The sequence below is a fragment of the Lynx rufus genome, unplaced genomic scaffold (genome assembly GCF_022079265.1).
Source record: "Lynx rufus isolate CCGP_SWC_20201006 ecotype Redwood Valley unplaced genomic scaffold, mLynRuf1.p SCAF_4, whole genome shotgun sequence".
Lineage (NCBI taxonomy): Eukaryota > Metazoa > Chordata > Mammalia > Carnivora > Felidae > Lynx > Lynx rufus.
In genome coordinates, this window is record NW_025814856.1 from 37,104,358 (window position 1) to 37,126,212 (window position 21,855).

General features: G+C 42.1%; 1 protein-coding gene across 3 annotated transcripts in view; it reads left to right on the forward strand.

The window, feature by feature from the left end:
* The window catches only part of MITF (melanocyte inducing transcription factor), a 223,633-nt gene that overhangs the window by 178,482 nt on the left and 23,296 nt on the right, over positions 1 to 21,855 (forward strand). For all 3 annotated transcript variants that reach the window (XM_047094782.1, XM_047094783.1, XM_047094784.1), the window contains exons 3-5: positions 12,774 to 13,001; positions 14,066 to 14,149; positions 16,328 to 16,423. In XM_047094782.1, the coding sequence (XP_046950738.1) occupies positions 12,774 to 13,001; positions 14,066 to 14,149; positions 16,328 to 16,423 (408 nt within the window). The remainder of the gene's footprint in view (positions 1 to 12,773; positions 13,002 to 14,065; positions 14,150 to 16,327; positions 16,424 to 21,855) is intronic.

Below are 21,855 nucleotides of genomic sequence, written 5' to 3' on the forward strand. Positions count from 1 at the left end.
AGAGTGATGTGTTACGAACGTTCGTCAGATCATGTCACTTCTCTGCTTAGAACCTTCCAAAGAAAGGATTCTTCTAAGTAGCAGAGAAGAAAACTCACATTCCTTACAGAGCCTACAAGGCCTCATACACCTGGCCACGGCTGGCTGTCGCAGTTCACACGCTGAGTGGCCTGCCTGGTCACAGCACCGCCCTGATTATTGTTACCGGCGTTCTTGTTTCTCCCATCTGCCAAGCTGCTTCCCAGCTTGCTGGGGTCCCAGCTTGCTGGGTTCTCCACATCCCTGGCTTCTTCAGATCCCTCAGTCTTCTTCAGCTGGAATGTCGGCACCACGGAAACTTTGTTTTATTGTTTGCTCCAAATAACTCCAAAATAACTTTGTTTTATTGTTTGCATTGCACTGAGTCACTGTATGAAATCCTTTGTTGATTTGTTTCCTTCCCGTTTGTCTGTGCTTCCCCAACTTAAACAGGCTCTTTCGTGGGTCCAGGAGCCCTGCTGTAGTTGCTGCTCTCCATACGCTCAGTGCCTGTGTACCTCTGGTTAAGTGAAGTTGGTAAAGGGGGGGCCTGCAAAGCACTCAGCACAGGGCCCAGCATGCTCGAGAGAGCTCCTGCGGGGGGGTTGTTCGTTCCAACCCGGGTTTTCATCATCCCATAATCTAGGCGACAAGTCTCAGGAATTACCCGAGACAATGCAGCTCCTCAAAAACCGGGAGACCCGTCGAGTCTCATGATACGGACCCTGAAGTCTGTGTTATTACGAGGCGGCAACTTTTTGCCAGTTTTCAGCCCGTGTGGACTTGACCTTCAAACCGGCAGCCTTCAGCTCTCATTTCTGACTGACCTTTTGCTTAAGCCCAGGGCAATGTTTTCATCTCTGACAAACTTGACCACTGCCAGTTTCTTAGGAGCGCCGGCCCTTATGAAAAGGAGTTTTGCTGCCTGTGCCATAATGATCTCTAATACCCGATAAACTGCAAACAATGGGGGCATTTTGGGGGGGAAATACTAAAACAAAAAGGCGTCTGCAGTTCTGAGGCAGTGCTAAACTGGGGCAGATGGAAAAGTTCTAGCACGTGGAATGCTGCTCTCACAACTCCCATTGGGAGGGGGAGAAGTGGACGGTCCTTACAATGGGCTATTATTAGGGGACCATTGAACCACGTAATCGCAGCCCTTTACAAAACCATAAAAATATGTCAAATATCATACAAACTCAAACGGTCTGGGCTTGGATGTTGGACTAAAACTGTCATAAATAACGGGGTCCTCTTAATCTGATCAAGTATTTAAAGGAAAAATTGGAGTGAGGCAGATTTCATTCCTTATATAACAGCTTTGTGGGTTTATTTATTGTTTGCAAAGTTTTCAGGAGAGGGATTCTGCCTGAATATATCTTTATTTGTCCAGACCCACAGAATTTAGTTTCTGTGGAATCTGTAGGTTTTTTTTTTTTAATTACAAAATTAGTGTCATGTAGATGATATAGAAAATATGGGAGGTGGGGGGGAACCAATAAAGTAAAAGTTCCCTCCAATTTCATCACCTCAGAACAGTTATTGTTAAGTTTGCTGAATGATCGGTAATTGGTCTTTTTTTGCCTCTGCAGATGTATAAGTAATATTTTGAAGCCGGTGTAGGATCACGGCGTATGTAGCGTTTCTAAGTTGCTTTGCCATTCTGAACGTCCCCTCTAATTAAATAGGTTTGTAAAACAGGGATTTTAATGACTGCATTGTATCCATCTGCGTGCAGTGGTTCTCGACTGGGGGCAGTTTTGCCCCCCAGAGGATGTCTGGAAAGTCTGGTGACATATTTGCTTGTCACCACGGGTGTTGCGGGGAAGGCGCTGCTGGCATCTGTTGGGTAGAGGCCAAGGATGCTGCTGATTGTCCTACAGTGCACAGGACAGCCCTGTAACAGAGAAGTGTCTGGCCCTCGGGTCAACAGGGCCAAGGTCGGGGGAACCCTGAACGTAGGTGGCCGCCTTGTAATTAATTTAATCCATTGCCTGCTATTAGATTTTTGTTTTCTTTTACTTGTTGGTTTGTTTGTTTTACTAGATGTAAGGTTGGCAAACTTCCTATAAAGGACCACAGATGAAATAGTCTAGGTTTCGGGAGGATATAAGGTCTGTTGCTCAATTGTGCCATAGTACTGTTGTAACTCGAAAGCAGTCACAGACTGCTTGGGCTTTAAGGTAGTAATTTGACCATTCCCATGATGGTTAATGCTCTGATGGACGTTACATCCATTGTACCTAATCTTAAATCTTGCTTACATCTGTTGATTTCCGTAGAAAAGTGCTTGATTGTTTAATTACTGGATGGATGTGCATGTACCTTTTAAAAGTTTACACCATTTTATTTTATGTATTAAGGTTATACCAATTGACTTTTTATTCTCTCCCACATCATTTAAGATTGTTCATTTAATGTGGCTCTGTAAGCACACGTATGCCACCCATTCCATCTGATTTGGAACAACGCCCAGGAATGTGAAGTGTTTAAAGGGCTCACAGTTCACGTGCCCTCAGAAGTCAGGTAGATGAGTGAGCGGAGCAGGCCACACATCAGTGTGGGTACAAGGAGTGGTGGAATGGTGGCCAAATGAAGAGCCCGTAGCTCATCCCAAGAGGGAAGCTGCCACTCAACTCTGTCCAGTGCTGGCCCGTGTGCTTTAGCATCTCTAGATCTCCTGATTGATCCAGAGAAACTAGAGATCCAAAACTTGGTTGAAAATTCCTAACTTTTAATTAACCAACTGCACAGAATGGTTTGCCATACCTGTGGACTGTGCCCATGGGCCACCTGTTTGGGGATCTCTGTTTTCATGGTGACTCATTGTGGGGTCTATAGTTTAGACATGGAGGCAGGTATCCAGGCTCATGGCCATTTCTCCTAGACTCTCAGGACCCCAGGCCTCATAGATGAGAGCTATAAGAATTGGCAGTCTCAGGGAAGATGCTGAACAGAAAAGGGAGCTTTAACTTTATCTCTCAGAGTAGGGAGGCAGACTCTGAATCACATGCTGGCCTGGAGACATAGTTCCTCCAGAGCTTTCTGAATTAGGAAGAGCCAGCACTTGTCACTTCTCCATTTCCTCAGGACATTTCTGGAGGCTGTCAGAATCCTAGCCTCCAGACACTACGGTGCCCTACACAACCTGACTCCTTGCCCTTAGCACCTCTTCCCCCCAATGTCCATGGGCTCCGTTTATTCACCGATTGACCAGATACTTGTTGAATCCCTACTGTGTGCCAGGCCATGTTCTGCACAAAGTAGAGCTGGGTACGGGGGTCAGGAGCACTGGCAGGGTATGGGTTGAGAATTTAAATAAACCCTTAGGATGGTTGTGGGAGACAAGAGCAGACAGGTCATGATTCCAGGGTGGAGTGGGCAGGATCTTCAGACTTTGACATGCATAAGAATCTACCTGGTTAGCTTGTTAAAACATGGATTTCTGGTCCCCACTGAAAGAGTCACACTCATTAGGTGTGGGGTGGGACCCAAGACTGAATTTCTAACAAGTGTGATGAATGGCACTGGTTAGGGATTGTAGGCCATTGTAAGAACATTTTTTTTCCCCTCAAGAGATAAATAGGGAGCCATTCCAGAGTTGTTTCTTCACCCCCCCCCCCAGGGTAGTGACATGATCTGACATATTTTACAAGGATCACTCTAATCAGTGTCTTCAACATAGACTAAAAGAGGGCATAGACAGAAGCCAGAAGAGACTCTCACTATTCCAAGTGAGAAATGATGATAGCGTGGATCAGATGGTAACAATACACATGGTGAAAATCAATTAAATTCTGGATATATTCTGAGAAAGGAGCCAATGCTTCTTTTTTTTTTTTTTAAGTTTATTTATTTCTTTTGAGAGAAAGAGAGTGTATGATAGAGCGGGGTAGGGGCACAGAGAGAATCCCAAGCAGGCTCTGCACTACCAGCGCAGAGCCTGATGCGGGGCTTGAACCCATGAACTGTGGGATCAGGACCTGAGCCCACACCAAGAGTCACATGCTTAACTGACTGAGCCACCCAGGTGCCCTGGGAGCCAGTACTTCTTTATAGATTGGATAGAGGGTGTGAAGAACAGGGTCAAAGATGACCAAGGTTTTTGAATGAACAACTAGATTGAACCATATGAAGGCCACTTTTTTGATCTACAGGGGGAAAAAAGGTAATTTCCTATGTTTCAACCTAAAGGATAGAGTTTTCAACTCTACAAGTATAGAGTTGCCATCTACTAAGGTGGAGAAGACTGTGGAGGAGCTGGTTTGGAGCGAATGATGACCATGGAGGTTTGAGATGTCTGTAGTCTGCCGGATGGGGCTGTGGGGTAGGCAGGTGGAGGTGAATCTGGAGTTCAGGGACACCTGGAGACTGACGTAGATCACCAGGGCTGTGCCTTTCCATAGAGAAAATCAAGCTCTGAGCATTGAGACACTCTGATACTTAGGAGAAGACAGAGCCGGCCAAGGAGACTAAAAAGAAATATTAAAAGAGGTAAGAGGAGGGGTGCCTGGGTGGCTCAGTTAAACATCCGACTTGGGCTCAGGGTTTGTGAGTTGAGCCCTGTGTCAGACTCTCTGCTGTCAGCACACAGCCAACTTGGGATCCTCTGTCTCCCTATGTCTCTGCTCCTCCCCCACTTGTGCGTGCTCTCTCTCTCTCTCTCTCTCTCTCTCTCTCTCTCTCTCAAAAATAAACATTTAAAAGAAAAGAGGTAAGAGGAAAACCAGATGCGTGTGGTAGATTAGAAGCCAAGTGAAGTAGGTATATTAAGAGCCTCTTGCTGTTCCTTGAGCAGGCCCGGCTTGTTCATACCTGAGGACTTTTGCACTTTGCTGGGATGTTCTTCCCACCAATCTGCCTGGTTCATCTCCTCCCCAACTTCAGGCCTGTGCTTAACTGTCGCCTTCTCTCTAGAACCTCCCCTGAACAGCCTGTGTAAGAGTAGGGCAGCTGTCTGGCATCTGGTTGGTACTCAAGCAATATGTATTGAATGAATCATGAACATGTAACTTTCCTGGGAGCAGAAGTCCAGGTGAGCACGTATCACAGCCTTGCACTCCAGGTGTATGTAGCATAGTCCGTGGACCAGTAGGGTGGGCATCCCCTGGGAGCTTATTATAAATGCAGGATCTTGGGTCCCACCCCAGACCTACAGAGTCACACTGCATTTAACAAGATCCCGGGTGATTTATGTACACGTTAAGGTTTGCACTCAAACCTATATTTAGTTCTTTCTGTATACAGCACAAAGGCAACTGGGTATAGTCTCAGACAGCAATGACCCAAAATAAAAGGTTAAAACTATCAACATAAGGTTTCTTCTGTAGTTGTTTCTGTATTCAATCAGTTGCCATCATATGATTTTTATTTATTTTTTTCTTATTATTTTTTAAATCTTTAAAAATTTTTTTTTAATGTTTATTTTTGAGAGAGACAGAGACAGAATGCAAGTGGGTCAGGGTCAGAGAGAGAAGGCGACAGAATCGGAAGCAGGCTCCAGGCTCCAAGCTGTCAGCACAGAGCCCAACGTGGGGCTTGAACTCACGAGCTGTGAGATCGTGACCCTGAGCTGAAGTCGGACGCTCAACCGACTGAGCCACCCAGGCGCCCTGATTTTTTTTTATAAAGACTGCATGAAGAGGCTTTCAAGAATATTTAATGTGGTTATCCAAGTGACTTCTTAGTTTTATTTTTAAATGGCCTCAGCTTGGAGTGAATATAAAATGCACAGTGTCTGTTTACAGGGTAGAGATTTTTGAGTGAATGAATGTTAATTCTGTTCAACATGCATTTTAAAATTTGGTATTTAGTATGACATATCCATGCATAATGGCTGATACAATCTTTATAGTACAGGACCTGTAAATGCATAGTTTTGTATGAAGGTGAGTAATGGATTAAGTTTATTGGGCTTTGCTGCTTCTCTCATAGGACTTTGATTCTAAAAGTTGCGTTTTTATTTTGGGATTATAAATACTCTGCAGACAGTCGGCTACCAGTCTTAAATCTCATATTTCTATTTGGCTGAGATAAAAACTTGATGTTCTTTTTATACTCAGACCTTTGGCATGGTTTAGTCTGGGAGGGAAGAAAAAACAATGTATATAGTAGGAGTTTACTTATAAATACTCTATTTTTTCCCCTGGGGCTACTAAATATTGTTTGTCCTAACCCCAAAGCATGCCTACCTTGTGGTTTATAATAAGCATACTGTTATATAGGTCATCAGCTAAGGGAGGAAGACCTGTTAGGCATTTTTGGTAAAGTTGGTCTAGTTTATTCTATTAAAACATCAACATTTTAGAAAAATAGATTTGCTGTCCTCTCCTTTTGTACACATTTCTTTAAAAACTTTTTTTTTTATGTGTATTTATTTTTGAAGGAGAGAGAGACAGAGTGTGAGTGGGGAAGGGCAGAGAGAGAGGGAGACACAGAATCTTAAGCGGGCTCCAGGCTCTGAGCTGTCAGCACAGAGCCCGACGCGGGGTGTGAATCCAAGAACTGTGAGATTACGACCTGAGCCGAAGTTAGACGCTTAACCGACTGAGCCACCCAGGTACCCCAACCTTTTGTACACAATTCTAACTCATTTCTATGAATTCAGAAGCCTAGATCCTGCAAAGTGATGTGATGGGAAGTGGTGTGAACATATAGAGGCCAGAGAAACTGGATATAAATTCGTACATATTTGAGCGTGTACACACACACATATATATATATGTGAGTGCATGTGAGTTTACATTGTTTTATCTTCCCCTGTTAGCTCAGTTAAAGCCCTAGATTAAAATTCATCAACAGCCAAGGGTGTTTGTATGGTTTGCCACTGGCGACAGAATGCGGAAGACCTTGGTTGAATGTCCAGCCTTGGCAGGTCTTACAACCTTCTTTTCAGAGTTTCTGTCTGTCTTTAAAATGGGGAATCATTGAGTGCACCCGGTGTTTCTACCCGGCTGCTTATCCAGTTTAGACGATATTTGGAGAAGCCACCGCAAAATTGTGTATACATGTACTATATTTCAAAACTCCCCTCGTTCTTTCCTTCTTAAAACTTGTATTTCATCAGAAAAGCTGAATTCCAGTTAGATGAAACTTTCTTAACAGAGCAGAGGTTGGCATTTTCCGTAAAAATCCAGAGAGTAAGTATTTTAGGGTTTGGGGGCCAGGCAGGCTCTGTTGTGACTACTCATCTCTGCCACTGCAGTGTGAAAGCAGCCATGGGCAATATGCAAATGAATGGGCATGGCTGTGTGCCAAGAAAACTTTATTTATGGACACTGAAATTTGGATTTCATATCATTTTCATGTATCATGAAATCTTCTTCTTCTGCTTCTTTTCCAACCATGGAAAAATGTACAATGTATTCTTAGTTGACAGGCCAGACCAGAATAAGGAGCAGACCCAGCTGGCCTGGTGGGCAGACTCCCGGGCTAGGGAAAGGGGCTTGGGCTCGTCAGCCTTAGTCCCTTGTCTGTCTCCTTTACGGAAGCCGCCTTTGCTTTTGCTTCTTGTTTGCATCTCATTTTGATTCTTTTCTCTCTTAGGTCAGGATTCGTATCCTCATGTTTATTTTCTGTGAAGAATCCCCTTGTACAGACTGTACAGAATAGATGACTGAGTGTTGGAGAACGTGTATTTTGGGCTTGAGTCCTCTTTCGTGGCATAATCGGCACAATTCGTATAATTGTGGGACTGAAAAGAACCGTGTGCCTTTCAAATGTGACCCTGGACAAGTCTTCTCCCAAGTCATTTAAGAAAGCTAGCTTTGGGGCGCCTGGGTGGCGCAGTCGGTTAAGCGTCCGACTTCAGCCAGGTCACGATCTCGTGGTCCGTGAGTTCGAGCCCCGCGTCAGGCTCTGGGCTGATGGCTCAGAGCCTGGAGCCTGTTTCCGATTCTGTGTCTCCCTCTCTCTCTGCCCCTCCCCCGTTCATGCTCTGTCTCTCTCTGTCCCAAAAATAAATAAACGCTGAAAAAAAAAATTTCAAAAAAAAAAGAAAGCTAGCTTTGTCAGTTCTGCCATGTTTTTCAGGGATGGTGACTGCTTAGTTTACCGTCTCTATAAATTGTCATTTTAAAAACCAGTATAAAAGAATGGTGGTTTGGAGGCAGTAGTGGATAGCAGTTGATGGAGTTACAATCCCTTTACTGTTCCTTAAACTCACTAAGCAGCAGGGCACATTTTCTCCCTAAACATAAAATAAGAAATCTGCACTTTGTGTTGAAAAAGTGTGTGTTGAATCTGCACGTGTTGAAAAAAAAATAGATTATGAACTAAAAGGATTGCAGGAATCTTCCCTCAACTTGATTATTTACATTCTGGTTTACGAATCGTAGAGGGAATAGAAGACCAGTGGGAATTGTTTCTTTCCCTCCAGTGAATTCTTTTGTCGGTCAAGATGGTAGTTTTCTCTAGGTACCATCTCACGCTGATGTGCTCCACGATCTTTTTCAAATGAAACTGGTGGAAAATAACCTGTCATTGTCACCTAGGAAGTGGCACAGCAAAAGTGTGACAGAAGGTGATCCATTCCACCTCTCTTGGAATCAATTCAGGATCTGAAGGAAGAACAGAAGAAGCACAAAAAGAGTGTAGCAGTAACAAGGAAGAAGAATTTCAAAGCCTTTGGAGTTTTGCACTTTAACGTGATAGCTAACATCCTTTATTTATATGAAACGTCCCTTATATCGACAAAAGAGTATCTTTTGAGAGAGTATGAAGTATTCTAGCTTTATTCTGTGGTCTGTCCTTCACATGCTCAGCAATACCTAACTTGACTCTCCAAATTCATTAACTTGGGGAGGGTTAGTCTGAAGGTCACCAGCGTGCAAAAATTATCAGGCAGTCATACAGATGTTTACTGCTGCATATATGTTTTCATTTGTATGCTTGCTTGATTGGCTATTGAAAAATTAACAAAAGGGAAGTCTGAGGAGCTATGATTTAGGATGGTTTTATTTATATGGCTTTTAAAATTGTCACAGGACTTTAGAGCCTCATAATATTGCTGTGAGAAGGTTCGAGGGTTCAGGTACTCGTGAACCTGTGTTCTAGATCAGCAGGTACCTGTGTTCTAGATCAGCAGGTCTCAAAGTTGATCAGAGAGCCCTGGGGGACTCCAGGACCCTTGTAGTGATTTTGCCAGGTCACAACTACTGTCTTCATAATACTAGATTATTTTCCTTTTTTTTCATGCCCCTCTTGCGATTTTACAGAAGAGTTTTACAAAAGCTTTGTGAGTGTTAAAATGTCATTGTTCTGAAGACCAGTGGAATGTACGGCAGCGTGTCGTCTTGCGTTTTAAGATTTTTTTGCTTTAATTCCTAATATGGTAAGCACCGATAGCTAGGACTCACATAAATACTCCCGATTAGAACGGTTTGAAACAGTCTTAAGACAAAAAACGTTTGAGAACTGCAATGTTTCAGCTATGTTGCTAAGCCCATCAGACGTGTGTGTTCATTTAATGCGGAAATACCTGTATCATGCAGGCTCTGTTGTCATCCCTATTGAGCACGTGGGGAGACGAGAGCCTGGAAACGTTCATGACTTGCAGAGGGTCATCTAAACAGTTAAGTTGCAAAGCCACAATTCGAATGCAGGTTTCGAATTCTTAACTGTGCTGCTCGGCATGCTGTCTCTCAGGGAAGCACAAGGAAATGCCTGCATTTCGACAGTAACTTGTCCTCAGAACCTAGGCCACCCCCAGGGAATGTAGATAGGAAGATTATCCTTAAGGGTGGTGTGAGGCAGAGACCACATTCTAGTGGCTTCTGGACTGAGTCCAGCCCACAGATGTGTTTAACTTGTCTTATGCAGTGTGAAAGTCAAACAACTGGATGTCAGTTTTTTAACCTGGGAGATTTAACTTCAAAAAGAAGTGTACATTGCCTAGCTACATCTCAGAATTGGAAGATCTCCACTGGATTGATATACCCATGTGGCCACCGTCAACCACGTTTCATGTCAGCCATTCCTTTTAGATGAGACGTGTGTGTTCCAGTTAGGCACAGACCTCACTACTCCCTATTAACCCTAGAGCTCATGTTCCTCATTTATGTTACCTGTTTCCAGTGTTTGGAGACAGCTCGAGATGTTCTGCTTCCTGCATAGTGTGTATAGCTAGTCTGTTCTCAACTTATTTGGAAACTAAAATGACGCTGACCGTGAAGGGACAGAGTACATTCAACTCCGATCACCTCAACCTGGGTATTAGGAAAGAGCTTAGTGGCAATGCCGAATAGAGAGCAGGTCGCTTCCTTTCTTACTAAAGCATAAAATTCTAATTCATTAAAGAATAAGGATCTGCCAGTGAATTAACATTTATTTTTAAATGTGTAGCCCTTTCTTTGTCTAAGTGTAATAGTGAAATAAGCACATTACACGCATTGCCCTCATTTTATGTTTATTTTAGTAATGTCTGTTGTCCTCATCATTATCGTGTCTGGACCCTTTCATAAACTTAAAATGTCTCTGTGAACCTCTATGTGCATGTTAGATCAGTCATTTGAAAACTCTCTGAGATTGTCAACGTAAAGAACTTCCATTTTCCTGGGCATTTGGACAGCATTACTGAATTTCAAATTTTTATGCTTTAAATATCTCCCCATTTCAGCAGTTGATATTAACCATTTATCACAATTTTTAGGTATTTATTTCTTTGCCTTTTTCTTCTTTTGTCTCACCCCAGACTACAAGCTTCATGAAGCTGGCAGTCAGATCTATTTGTTCGCAACGTATATTCCGTGTCTCACACAGCGTTTAGCACATAATAACAGTAAATAATGGAGCAAATAAATGAGTAAAGATATAAGTACATCGGTCATGTATATGGTACTCTTACTCTTCTCTATCCCTAAGAGTTATAATAAGAGTTTTGCCAAACACTTTCATGCTTCCCACCTTGGTGAAATTGGGGAGACGTTTATTTCTTACTCTTCACGTAAATATACATCCAGCCCCGTGTGTGTGTATGTTTTTCCTGTTCTGCTTAGGGTAGTTTCCCTTTTTCCTGATTTTAAAGTCAGTAGGAGAGTTACATATTCATGCAACTAAGAATAAGATGCACACTGAGACTAGGATATAGGATGAGGCCATTGAACTTGAAAGTGCAGCCCAGAGACTCCTCCAGAGACGCTCTTCCTGCAATTGCCAGTTAGAGAGTTATGTGGCCATTAGAAAGTCTCGTGTGTAATAGTAGCTTTTAGGCAGTGTCTTCTCCAAAGGGGGCATCTAGCTCTTAACCTATTGCTGAAAGAGAAATACCATTGTCTATTAATACTACTGGAACTAAAGATGAATAGTGAATCGGCCTTGATCTGACAGTGAGTTTGACTTTGATAGCTCATCACTTAAAAAGGTTCTTTTATATTTATGAAAAAAGCATGACGTCAAGCCAGGGGGAAAAATTGATATAAATATTGAAGACCAAGCTCGTTGAGCTTCCAAAAAAAAAAAAAAAAGAAAGAAAGAAAAGAAAAGAAAAGAAAAAAAAAAGCCCCTTGTGCGAATGGGCTTTTTTTTTTTTTTTACACGCATAACTAATTAGCTTAGGTTATTATAAGCAGGGCTGCTGTGATAAAGTTTCCGGTGGTGTCTCGGGATACCTTGTTTATAGTGCCTTCTCTATGCCAGTCAGTCTTCGAATCGGCATTACAGAAAGTAGAGGGAGTGAATAGTCTACCGTTTCTCGTTGGATTGGGGCCACCTAAAGCGTTGTTATGCTGGAAATGCTAGAATATAATCACTATCAGGTGAGCGTTACTCTTATTCATATTCAGTGTCTGAAATGCAGTGCAATAAATTGAGTAATTCACCTTTTCATTTTATTGTACTCTTTCCAATAAGTGCAAGTCTGCTAGTTTAATGCTATTTACTGCTTGTTACTATAAGAAGTAATTCAGTGTGGTTTTGAACAAAGTAAATATTAGTAGGGGTTTTTTTTCCCCCTAGTGCCTGGCTGTGCTCTCTCCATCAGCTCCTGTTCGGAGCTCATAAGATCAAATTGTATTTATCAAGGAAAAAGTAACTTTAAATTGACTATCACTGATTTTTTTTTAAACCATTTTTAATCCTGTATTGTTTATAAGAAAGGAGAAAAAATATCCTGGTGCCTTAATAGCCATGCCTTTAAAGACACATACATGTAAGTGTGAGGTGTTTGAAAGAAACTGCTTAATGTTGAGTTCAAGATCTTAATTAAAATGTTGAATAATCATGTCCAAATGAAAGTGGGAGGAATTAATCTACAACTAGTTGATTTAATCATCAGAATGTTTCTGTTTATTTTCTACAACCGTTTTACAGCTGGTTCTTAAGGAGGTTTTTGTTGTTGTTTTTAAACAGAAAGCTGTTCTCTTTGCCAAGGAAAGTAAAATAAATTGTTATGCTCCTTTTTCTGGATTGTTTTGATCTCAGTAAGCCCTTCCAGTTGTGTTGGGAAAAGTTTTGCCCTACAGATGGTTGCAAATTTTAAATTCTTAGACATGAGCAGAAGGGCACAAGGTTTCCAAGAGATGTGCAGCTAATTAGCAGGGAAATAAAACAGGGCAAAGTATTACCCCAAATCCTGAGAGTTAGACTTTAAACTTCAGTAATATCAAAATCCATTAGCACAGTGCCTGGTACATAAACAGGGGCTTAATAATTTATTCTGTTGGTGGACTGGCCAGTCTCATGTTTGTGCCTGAGAAAAGAGCAGACCGAAACTCACGAATAACGGCGCTGTCTTCTCTTCCCTCCGTGGCTATGTTCAGGTGCAGACCCACCTCGAAAACCCCACCAAGTACCACATACAGCAAGCCCAAAGGCAGCAGGTAAAGCAGTACCTTTCTACCACTTTAGCAAATAAACATGCCAACCAAGTCCTGAGCTTGCCATGTCCAAACCAGCCTGGCGATCATGTCATGCCACCAGTGCCGGGGAGCAGCGCACCCAACAGCCCCATGGCTATGCTCACACTTAACTCCAACTGTGAAAAAGAGGTAATTCATGTCTCCTCCCCTCTCCTGTCTTCTTACACTAAATGAATGTCTGTTGGATATTATTCCCACACTTGACTGTGGACTCTCTAGTCTGTCTGCGGAGCCACACGCGCTGGCCTTTGTCCCAGTTTCTGCTACGTGGCTGCCGCTCTCCGGCTTCTTTCTCACCATCACCGGGTTATTGGGTTATGGCTCAGGACGGGACACCTGGCCGCTCCCGAGTGGGACGTGGAGGTGAGGACACTTTCTCTCCCACCCTCTTTCCACTCCGTTAGCTGAGCGCTCTCTTCTCTTCAATGCCTTTCCATTTACAAAGCAGTGAAAATGCAGAGAGAGGAGAAGGCAAGGTGGAGAAGGAAAAACAAAAATAGAAAAGGTGTGGGACAGGCGGTTTAGAAGTTCCGCTTATTGTGAATGCCTGGAATAGTATTTTTATTTCTCCCTGAGTTGAAGAGGAAAAAAAAAAAAAAGCACAGAATGTGCGTGGATGGATTTGAATAATGTAGCACATGAGAATTTAACAGAGAAGCAAAGGTTTAATTGCTAGATAAATTCCGTTTCATAATAAGATTGCCGCTGCCGTGAAATCTGCTTTTGTAAAGGCTGGATTGGAGACAAGATTCAAAACACACCTCAAGCTAATTGTTGCATCAAAATTTGAAGCATAAAAATACCTGAGAGGAGAGTTGTGATTCAATGCCTGTTATTTCCAAATTACGAGATGATAAGCCTCATTTTAATGGAGTTTTACAGTACTCTGAAATGTTCATGTGATTTCAGAGGTGACTTTTCTGAAGTTTCTGTATTCTAGTTTCTAGAGGGACTCAGTCTTTTTTCCCCTGGGCCCAAACCAACTGTCTTATTTTTCTCTGTCCATATTTGTCATCTATCAAGCTGATTTGATGGAAGTTCTTTGTGCACTATTTTATTTCTTGGTCACTTTTACTTTGTTTGAAAGCTTATTAGTTCATCTTGTTGCTGCACCATCAGCCTCGTGTGAACATGTCATTGAAAAGTCATTTGCAAATCCAAGTCATGGGCTGATTTTGCTTGTGTTTTTACAGGGATTTTATAAGTTTGAAGAGCAAAACAGGGCGGAAAGCGAATGCCCAACTATGAACACACATTCACGAGCGTCATGCATGCAGGTACTGAATGACTCGGCAGCCCAAGGATGTGACACTTTGTAATGAGAATCTATATTTGTGGCTCATCACGCCTTCCTGATGACTTCAGGGTTTTTTTCCCCTCATTGATTTTTTTTTTTTTTTTAAACGGAGAAAGCTATGAGCAAGGCCATTTTCCTCATTGTGGCGCATGATTAAATAACTAAATGAAATTAAACTTAAAATACATTTTCCCTAAGTTGCTTTAAGTGATTAAAAAGTGCTTGAAATCCATAAATTGTGAGACATAAAATGTAAAATGCTGTACTCATTTAGGTACCGTCATCAATGTGTTACACAAATTTGTAGGATATCAACTTCAATAGGCTATTAGTAAAACCAAGATATGCGTGTTTGTGTGTGTGTGTGTGTGAGAGAGGGAGAAAGGTCTACATATTGTTTTACAAAATGGACTCTCATGAAACATGCATTTGAAATTTATTAGTTTAATAATATTTCATGGATTTTTTGCAAGTGATTAGAGATTCTTCTGTGACATCCTGTTTAATAGATGTATAAATAACACCACAAACATTTATTAACATATTTATATATTTTACAATGTGTGTATAGATATATGAGAGAAAGAAGAATAAGCAATGAAAAATTCTTTACTTTTCTGTATTTCCAATTATTAACTTGCTTTAGTGTTTTTTAAATCAGAAAAAGAAACGATTTAAAAAATTCTATCTATTCTATTTTATTAAAATTAAAAATTCTATTTATTCTATCAATAAAACCCACTAATTTTATTTCCCTAAAAATTTACAAGGAGAGGTTGTGCATAAGTCCCCTGGCCCATTTGACTGTTCGACTCAATTAGAAAATCATCCCGTAGAAGCAAACAAACCTAACTGGTCAATCTAGAAATGAAACTAAACAAACAATGTGCTGGACCTTATTCAACCCGCAATTATCGTTGTCAGAGGTCACTTAATAACTCTCATTTTTTGGGTGTTTACTATATCCATGGCACTCTGAGCCACTTTTTATGCTTTATCCTGAGATCTCACAAGAATCCAATAAGACAAGGAGTATTATTAACCCCATTTTCCAGATCGGCCTGTTGAGGCCTTTAAAAATTGAGGGCGTTGCCCTTACTACAGAAAGTGGGAGAATGAGGATTCCAACAAGCCCTGTGACATTGGGGCCTGTCCCCTTTCATTGGAAATGACAAAAAGACATGAAGAGCATTCCTCTGAGCTCTGAGACCTCACTGTGTACTTGCGAAGCATTATTGAGATTCAAGCCTGAGTGCATGCTCGCAGACACACAGGCACATACCCAGCTCAAATACATAAGGTGTTTACAACGAAATGTTCTCACAGCCTTGTCTTTGCAACTGCTGCAAGGCACATGTAATCACTGTTGTTTATTATCATAACTGATGTTTTGGTACTTGAGGAATAAAATTGATCTAGAGGGACTGTCAGCTCCACCACTGTAATGATAACCCCGTCCTGGTGTACTCCTGGGGGAGCCCCGTGCACATTGGCAGCCGCACAAGGAGACGCTTAGTTTATATAAGTCACTGTAAAGATCGGTGCAGGGTTTGCCAGTAGCCTGAGAGCCACAGTGACCCCCCCCCACAAGTCCGTAGGAGAGCAAAGGTCTGAGTGACCGCCCGTGTTTTCTTACTTCAAGGAGGGTCTACAAAGGCTATGGGGTATAGTCCTTAGAGAAAAAAAGGAAATCGCAGCTGTCTTTGAAGATGAGGTTTCCCAGTCCAGCTTTCCTGTCTAGGAGTGGCAGTTGAACATAGCGCTTGAGAGAATGGGTTCAAGTTGTGGCTCGAACTCTTCTTCTTTGGGCAAGGTGCTTCTCCTTCATCTCACCTGGAGAATGGATATACTCACAGCCCCTACCCTGTTGGGGCTACTGTGAGGGGGAAATGATTGAACCTGTCCAAAGTCCTGAGCCCGGTGCCTGGCACCTAGTAATCCCTCACTAAGCACTGGTTACCGATGTCATCCTTATCACTGGTTAGTGTCAGTGACCTTCAGTGATGTTCCTGTTTGGCAGGAAGGTATGGTAACTTAGAAATCTAAGTGAAGAGCATTCAGTGTTGAGGGTAAGAAGAGAATCATGGATCTCTCTTTGGGTTGCTTTGTACAGTTTTTGCTTATACTTGTCTCTTCCATTGCCCTTTTATTCCTACAGATGGATGATGTAATTGATGACATCATTAGCCTAGAATCAAGTTATAATGAAGAAATCCTGGGCTTGATGGATCCTGCTTTGCAGATGGCAAATACGGTATTGATGACTTTTTTTTTTTTAAAGAATATCTTGAGTTATTTCCAGTGTTCTCTCCTTTTTTCCTGAGCTTTTAGTTTATGTCTGCAAGTGGCTGATTGAGAAACTTATTAATACTAAACCAAGGAATTGTCTCAGGATCACAAATCAGTGACTTTGACATCAGAAATTAAGAATTTCTCGTGGGTTTATCAGTAACCCCATGATAAAGCTCCACGTTCCCTGGGGTCCAAGTCCACTGTCACTAGGACAACAGGCTTCCCCCGGACATCTAGTGACCAACATAGTGCCCGCTGCCAGGGGCAATACTATGGAGTATACTATTTACAGTAGCATTCTCCTTGGCATGACAAATGAATGCACCTTTTAAAGTAAAAGGTGGTACCTTTCTATTCACAGATGATAGACTGACGTTTGAGTTACCTTTCTTCATCTAAATCTATTCAATTTTAGTTAATAAAGCAGTGGTTTATTAAATTTCCTTCTCTCTATAATTTGGAGCCTTGCCTGTATTGTTTTTTTTTTTTTTCACTCCTTAGAGTGGTGGCTTATGTTACCACTTAGCCAAAGCCTTACTGTAGGTCTTATTTAGTCCTTGTACTAATTCTGTGACTCTAGTCCTTGCAGTAATTCTGTGAGTCAAGTTGGGGTAGTATCATTACCCTCGTTTTTAGGATTAGGAAAGGTTCTCTGGTCTTGCACAGATTTACATAGCTTGGGTGTGTCAGAGACAAGACTCTTCAATTGGCTTTGGAATGCCTTGTCCAATCTTATTCTGTTTCCTCTGAGATCAATGCCACGGGGCTATCATATTCTTGAATAACCTATATTTGAAAGGCTAATTTCCATAGGAGAGAGGGATGTGAGAGGAGTTCTTCTCTGATGGGTACAGAGTTTGGGATTTGTAAGATGAAGAAGTCCTCGAGATCTGTTTCACAATGATGTGAATAGACTTAGCGTTCCTGGACTGTACACTTCAAAATGGGTAAGATGCTAAATTTTATGTTATAGGAATTTTTACCACAATAGAAAATCTTTTTAGAGCATAAGTTCCTATAAATAAATCCCCATGGCCAGGGAATATGATAGCCCTTGCTTATTTACACCAAAATAGTTTACTGTAGTACACTCAAGTTTTATAGGTAGCATTTTCTTTTCTTTTCCATCTTGTTTCACTTCTTTCAGTTCACTTACCTGAAGTCCTGAAGGGTGACAACCCCCCTTGAAACCCCAAAGTCTTTTCTAGGATCCTCAGTCTTTGTCAACTTCCTCCCCATTTAAACTCACAACCCCCCCCCCCCGCCCCGTTTTTGAAAGATCTGGATGTTCTGCCATCTTGACAGATGTTTCCATGCCACAGTCTCCCCACCCTCTTGGAGCGCTTAGTTGGCATCAGTCGGAACCCTTCTGCTTCCAACTTTGTGCCTCTTGTGAGGAGGGCTACCCTTGTCAGCAGTCGAAATCCTGGGATGAATGTGAGCAAAACACTTGGGAGAGCTTGCACTGTGGAATGTATAAATATACTCGGAAACATGGGTATGTTTACAATGTTTCCAATGCCCTCACTGCAATTATTAGCAATGGCCCAATCAGTCCAAAGGAACTTTGCTTGATGAAGGTGGTCATTTTGCCAGTGGTGTCGAGTGGTATCCGGGTGCACTCAGGAAGACTATAAACTTAATATGATTTTTTTTTTATGAATCATTTAAAATTTTTTCTCCAATAATGAGGACCTTTGAAGTCATCTGAACCAACCGAGTACTCTGTGCATTAGCCTTCCCTTATATATCTTCCGTTTCCCCCGCATACACACATAGAATCAGTCATGCATCTTCTTGAAAGCCTCTAAAGAAGGATATGCACTAGCTCACAAGACAAACAGGAAAACACAATGGTTAAGAGTTGGGGATTTGTGCTCATATCTGGGTTCCTATCCAAAGCCTTCCATTTCCTCTGTCATCTTGCGTGTTACGTAGCTTCCTGAAGTCCTGCATTTATCCATCTGTAAAATCAGACTGATAATTGTACCTGCCTCACATGGTCATCTCATAAAGTATGTGTAGCATTCAGCATTGGAAACAAGTTGTACTTAACAACTTCGAAATTATTAAGTAATTTTTTATACTATCAAGTAATTTTGATAGTATTTTGTTTAGGTGATATTCCTTGAGCATCTATAATGTGTCTAGTTCTATTTTAAAATAACATCATACTTAATAATTATAATTCAGATGTTACAATGAGTTTCTGTATGAATTCTAGACATGGGTCCTAGTTTGCCTCATGGAGAACTTGTCCTCAGAACAATCCTTCTTCTTCTTCTTTTTTTAATGTATTGTGTTTTTTTTTAATGTTTGTTTATTTTTGAGAGAGAGAAAGAGACAGAGTTTGAGCAGGGGAGGGGGAGAGAGAGAGGGAGACACAAAATCCGAAGCAGGCTTCAGGCTCTGAGCTGTCAGCGCAGAGCCCGACGTGGGGCTCAAAACCACAAACATGAGCCGAAGTTGGAAGCTTTACCAACTGAGCCACCCAGGTGCCCCCTCATGACAAACCTTTTGAAGACAGTTTTCAAGACCCCCATTTGCTTCTCTCCTTTATTTTTTTTAATGCTTATTCTTAGAAAGAGAGAGGGAGAGAGAGAGAGAGACAGCATGAGCAGGGGAGGGGCAGAATCCGAAGCAGGCTCCAGGCTCTGAGCTGTCAGCACAGAGCCCAACGTGGGGCTCGAATTCACAAGAGATCATGACCTGGCCAAAGTTGGATACGGAACTAAGCCACCCAGGCACCCCTGCTTCTCTCCTTTAGACTGAATACCCATGTCTCCTCAGTCATTCTACATTAGAATGGAAACCTTATTTCTTGATTATCTGATTGCTCCTAAGCTAACTTTATGATTGAATTAGCATTTACTGAATATCTACTGTGTCACCAGCCCTGAGTGAAGTGCTGTGGATGAAGATGAGTGAGGTTTCCTACCTCTGCTCATAGAGCTTCCCAGCCTGGAAAGAGGAGACTGCGTCAGATCTTGAATAGAGGAGGGTAGTTCGGGAGCAGAGGCGCAATCTCAGAGGAGCTCCTGGATGCGAAAGATGCCCTGGGCAGCGTTGAATTAATTCCCAGCCAGGGCAGGAGTCACCTGTAGCACCCTCAGATGCCGCTTACTATCCAGGCATTCGTTACTTTTCTATATTTGCACGCTGAAAAAGTCTAAAGGTAACCCCAGCAGAACCAGACCATGACCAAAGCGGTTCAGCATTTTGCTATTAGTGGAGACCCTATAATATAGAGATTAGGAACTCAGATCATGAGCCAGACAGCTGAATTGAGTGCATACTCTTGAGTGAGTTGTTTGACCTCTCTAACTCACTTTCTTTGTCTGGAAAATGGGAATAATAATAATAAGAGCATCTAAGACAATAGAATTCATATGAAAATGTCAAGAGCTAATCCACAAAAAGCGTTTAGAAGAGTCTTGATTCTGATACGCACTTACTAAATGTTGGTTCCTAGTTCTTATTCTTGATAAACTTGGGCTTGGGTTGTCAAAAGAAAACAACAAAGCTACCACACGTCACTCACATTTTAATTTTTCCCCTGACAGTAGAGTTTAAACTTCACGTTCTTTATGTTAGGCATTTCTTTTCCGTTTATTTGATTCTTTGATATGCTTTATTTCAAGTTAACTTCTTGAAAAAAAAAAGTAAAGTGGAAGGAACACTTAGAGAGGAAACTATCCTAAGGGAATTGGAGTCTAGAAATAACTATTCTAAGAGCACAAGGGCCCTCTTGTACCATTACAAACAAAGAATAAAAGTCCCAGTTTACTTGTGTTCACAGTGCTCAATTGAGATTCAGAGAAGGGGAACATCCAGAAAGAAAAAAATAATAATATTTTACAATGATCATTTACTTGGAAAAATATTCATTTTGGTGGAGCAGAACATTGAAGAACACAATTCAGGCCAAGTTTGGGGCACAGACCCATAGGCATTCACCCCCTCTTTATTTGTCCCTATCAGACTGTGGCTTCGATCTGGACATTGTACACTTCTATGCTGGAAGTGAAATTTTTTTTTTGTTTAATTTTTTTAATGTTTATTTTTGAGAGAGAGGGAGAAAGACAGAGCATGAGCGGGGGAGGGGCAGAGAGAGAGGGAGGCACAGAATCCGAAGCAGGCTCCAGGCTCTGAGCTGTCAGCACAGAGCCCGACGCAGGGCTCGAACTCACGAGCCATGAGATCATGACCTGAGCCGAATTCGGATGCGTAACCGACTGAGCCCCCCAGGCGCCCCACGACATATCCATGTTAACAGAAGATGCCTCTTCCTCTTCCTTAGCTTCAAAGATATTACTTTGCCCTAATTATAAATGTTGCTATGTTTATGGGGCAGTTTTTCTAACCCAGAAGGGGAACCACAGAATCCTTTCTTAAATATGCATGGCCAATTTGTAATTAGAAAGCCATGTTTATTTTTGTATTTATTTAAAAAAAATTAAAAAAAAATTTTTTAGTGTTTTATTTATTTCTGATACAGAGAGAGACAGAGCATGAGCAGGGGAGGGGCAGAGAGAGAGGGAGATACAGAATCCAAAGCAGGTTCCAGGCTCTGAGCTGTCAGCACAGAGCCTGACACAGGGCTTGAGCTCACAGACTGTGAGATCATGACCTGAGCCGAAGTCGGATGCTTAACCGACTGAGTCACCCAGGCACCCCTAAAAAAATTTTTTTTTAATGTCACTTATTTTTGAGAGAAAGAGAGACAGAGCACGAGTGGGGGAGGGGCAGAGAGAGGGGAACATCCAGAATCCGAAGCAGGCTCCAGGCTCTCAGCTGTCAGCACAGAGCCTGACGTGGGGTGCAAACCCACAAACTGGAAGATCATGACCTGAGCCGAAGTTGTATGCTTAACTGACCAACCAGGCACCCCAGAATGATGTGTAATCAACCTTCCACTTAGTAGTCTCAACGAATGACAGCCATTAACACACACAACATAAGGCACCATTTAGGGGCGGAGTCTCTCAGCTTCAGCCCCACTAACATTCGAGATGGATAATTCTTTGTTATGAGGCTGTCCTGCTCATTGCAGGATGTTTTTAGCAGCATCCCCAGTCTCCACCCATTAGATGCCAGTGGTACCCTCCACTCCCCCCCAGTTGTCACACCCCAAAATGACTCTAGAAGTTGACAGATCCCCTCGGAGAAGGGGAGGGGGTCCCCAATGGAGAAGCCTCGATTTGAACACTGAGCCGTTAATACAGCCCTGTAGTTCCCTTGATTCCTATATTTAGATTTGCACTGCAGCCTGGCAAAATTGGTACAGTGGTTGACAGGCTACATAGTAATTAACATGGCGTATGTGGTGTCATTGATCCAAGTTTAGAGCGGGTTGGGAATACAGTACTTTGTAGAAAATCATAATGTTACCAA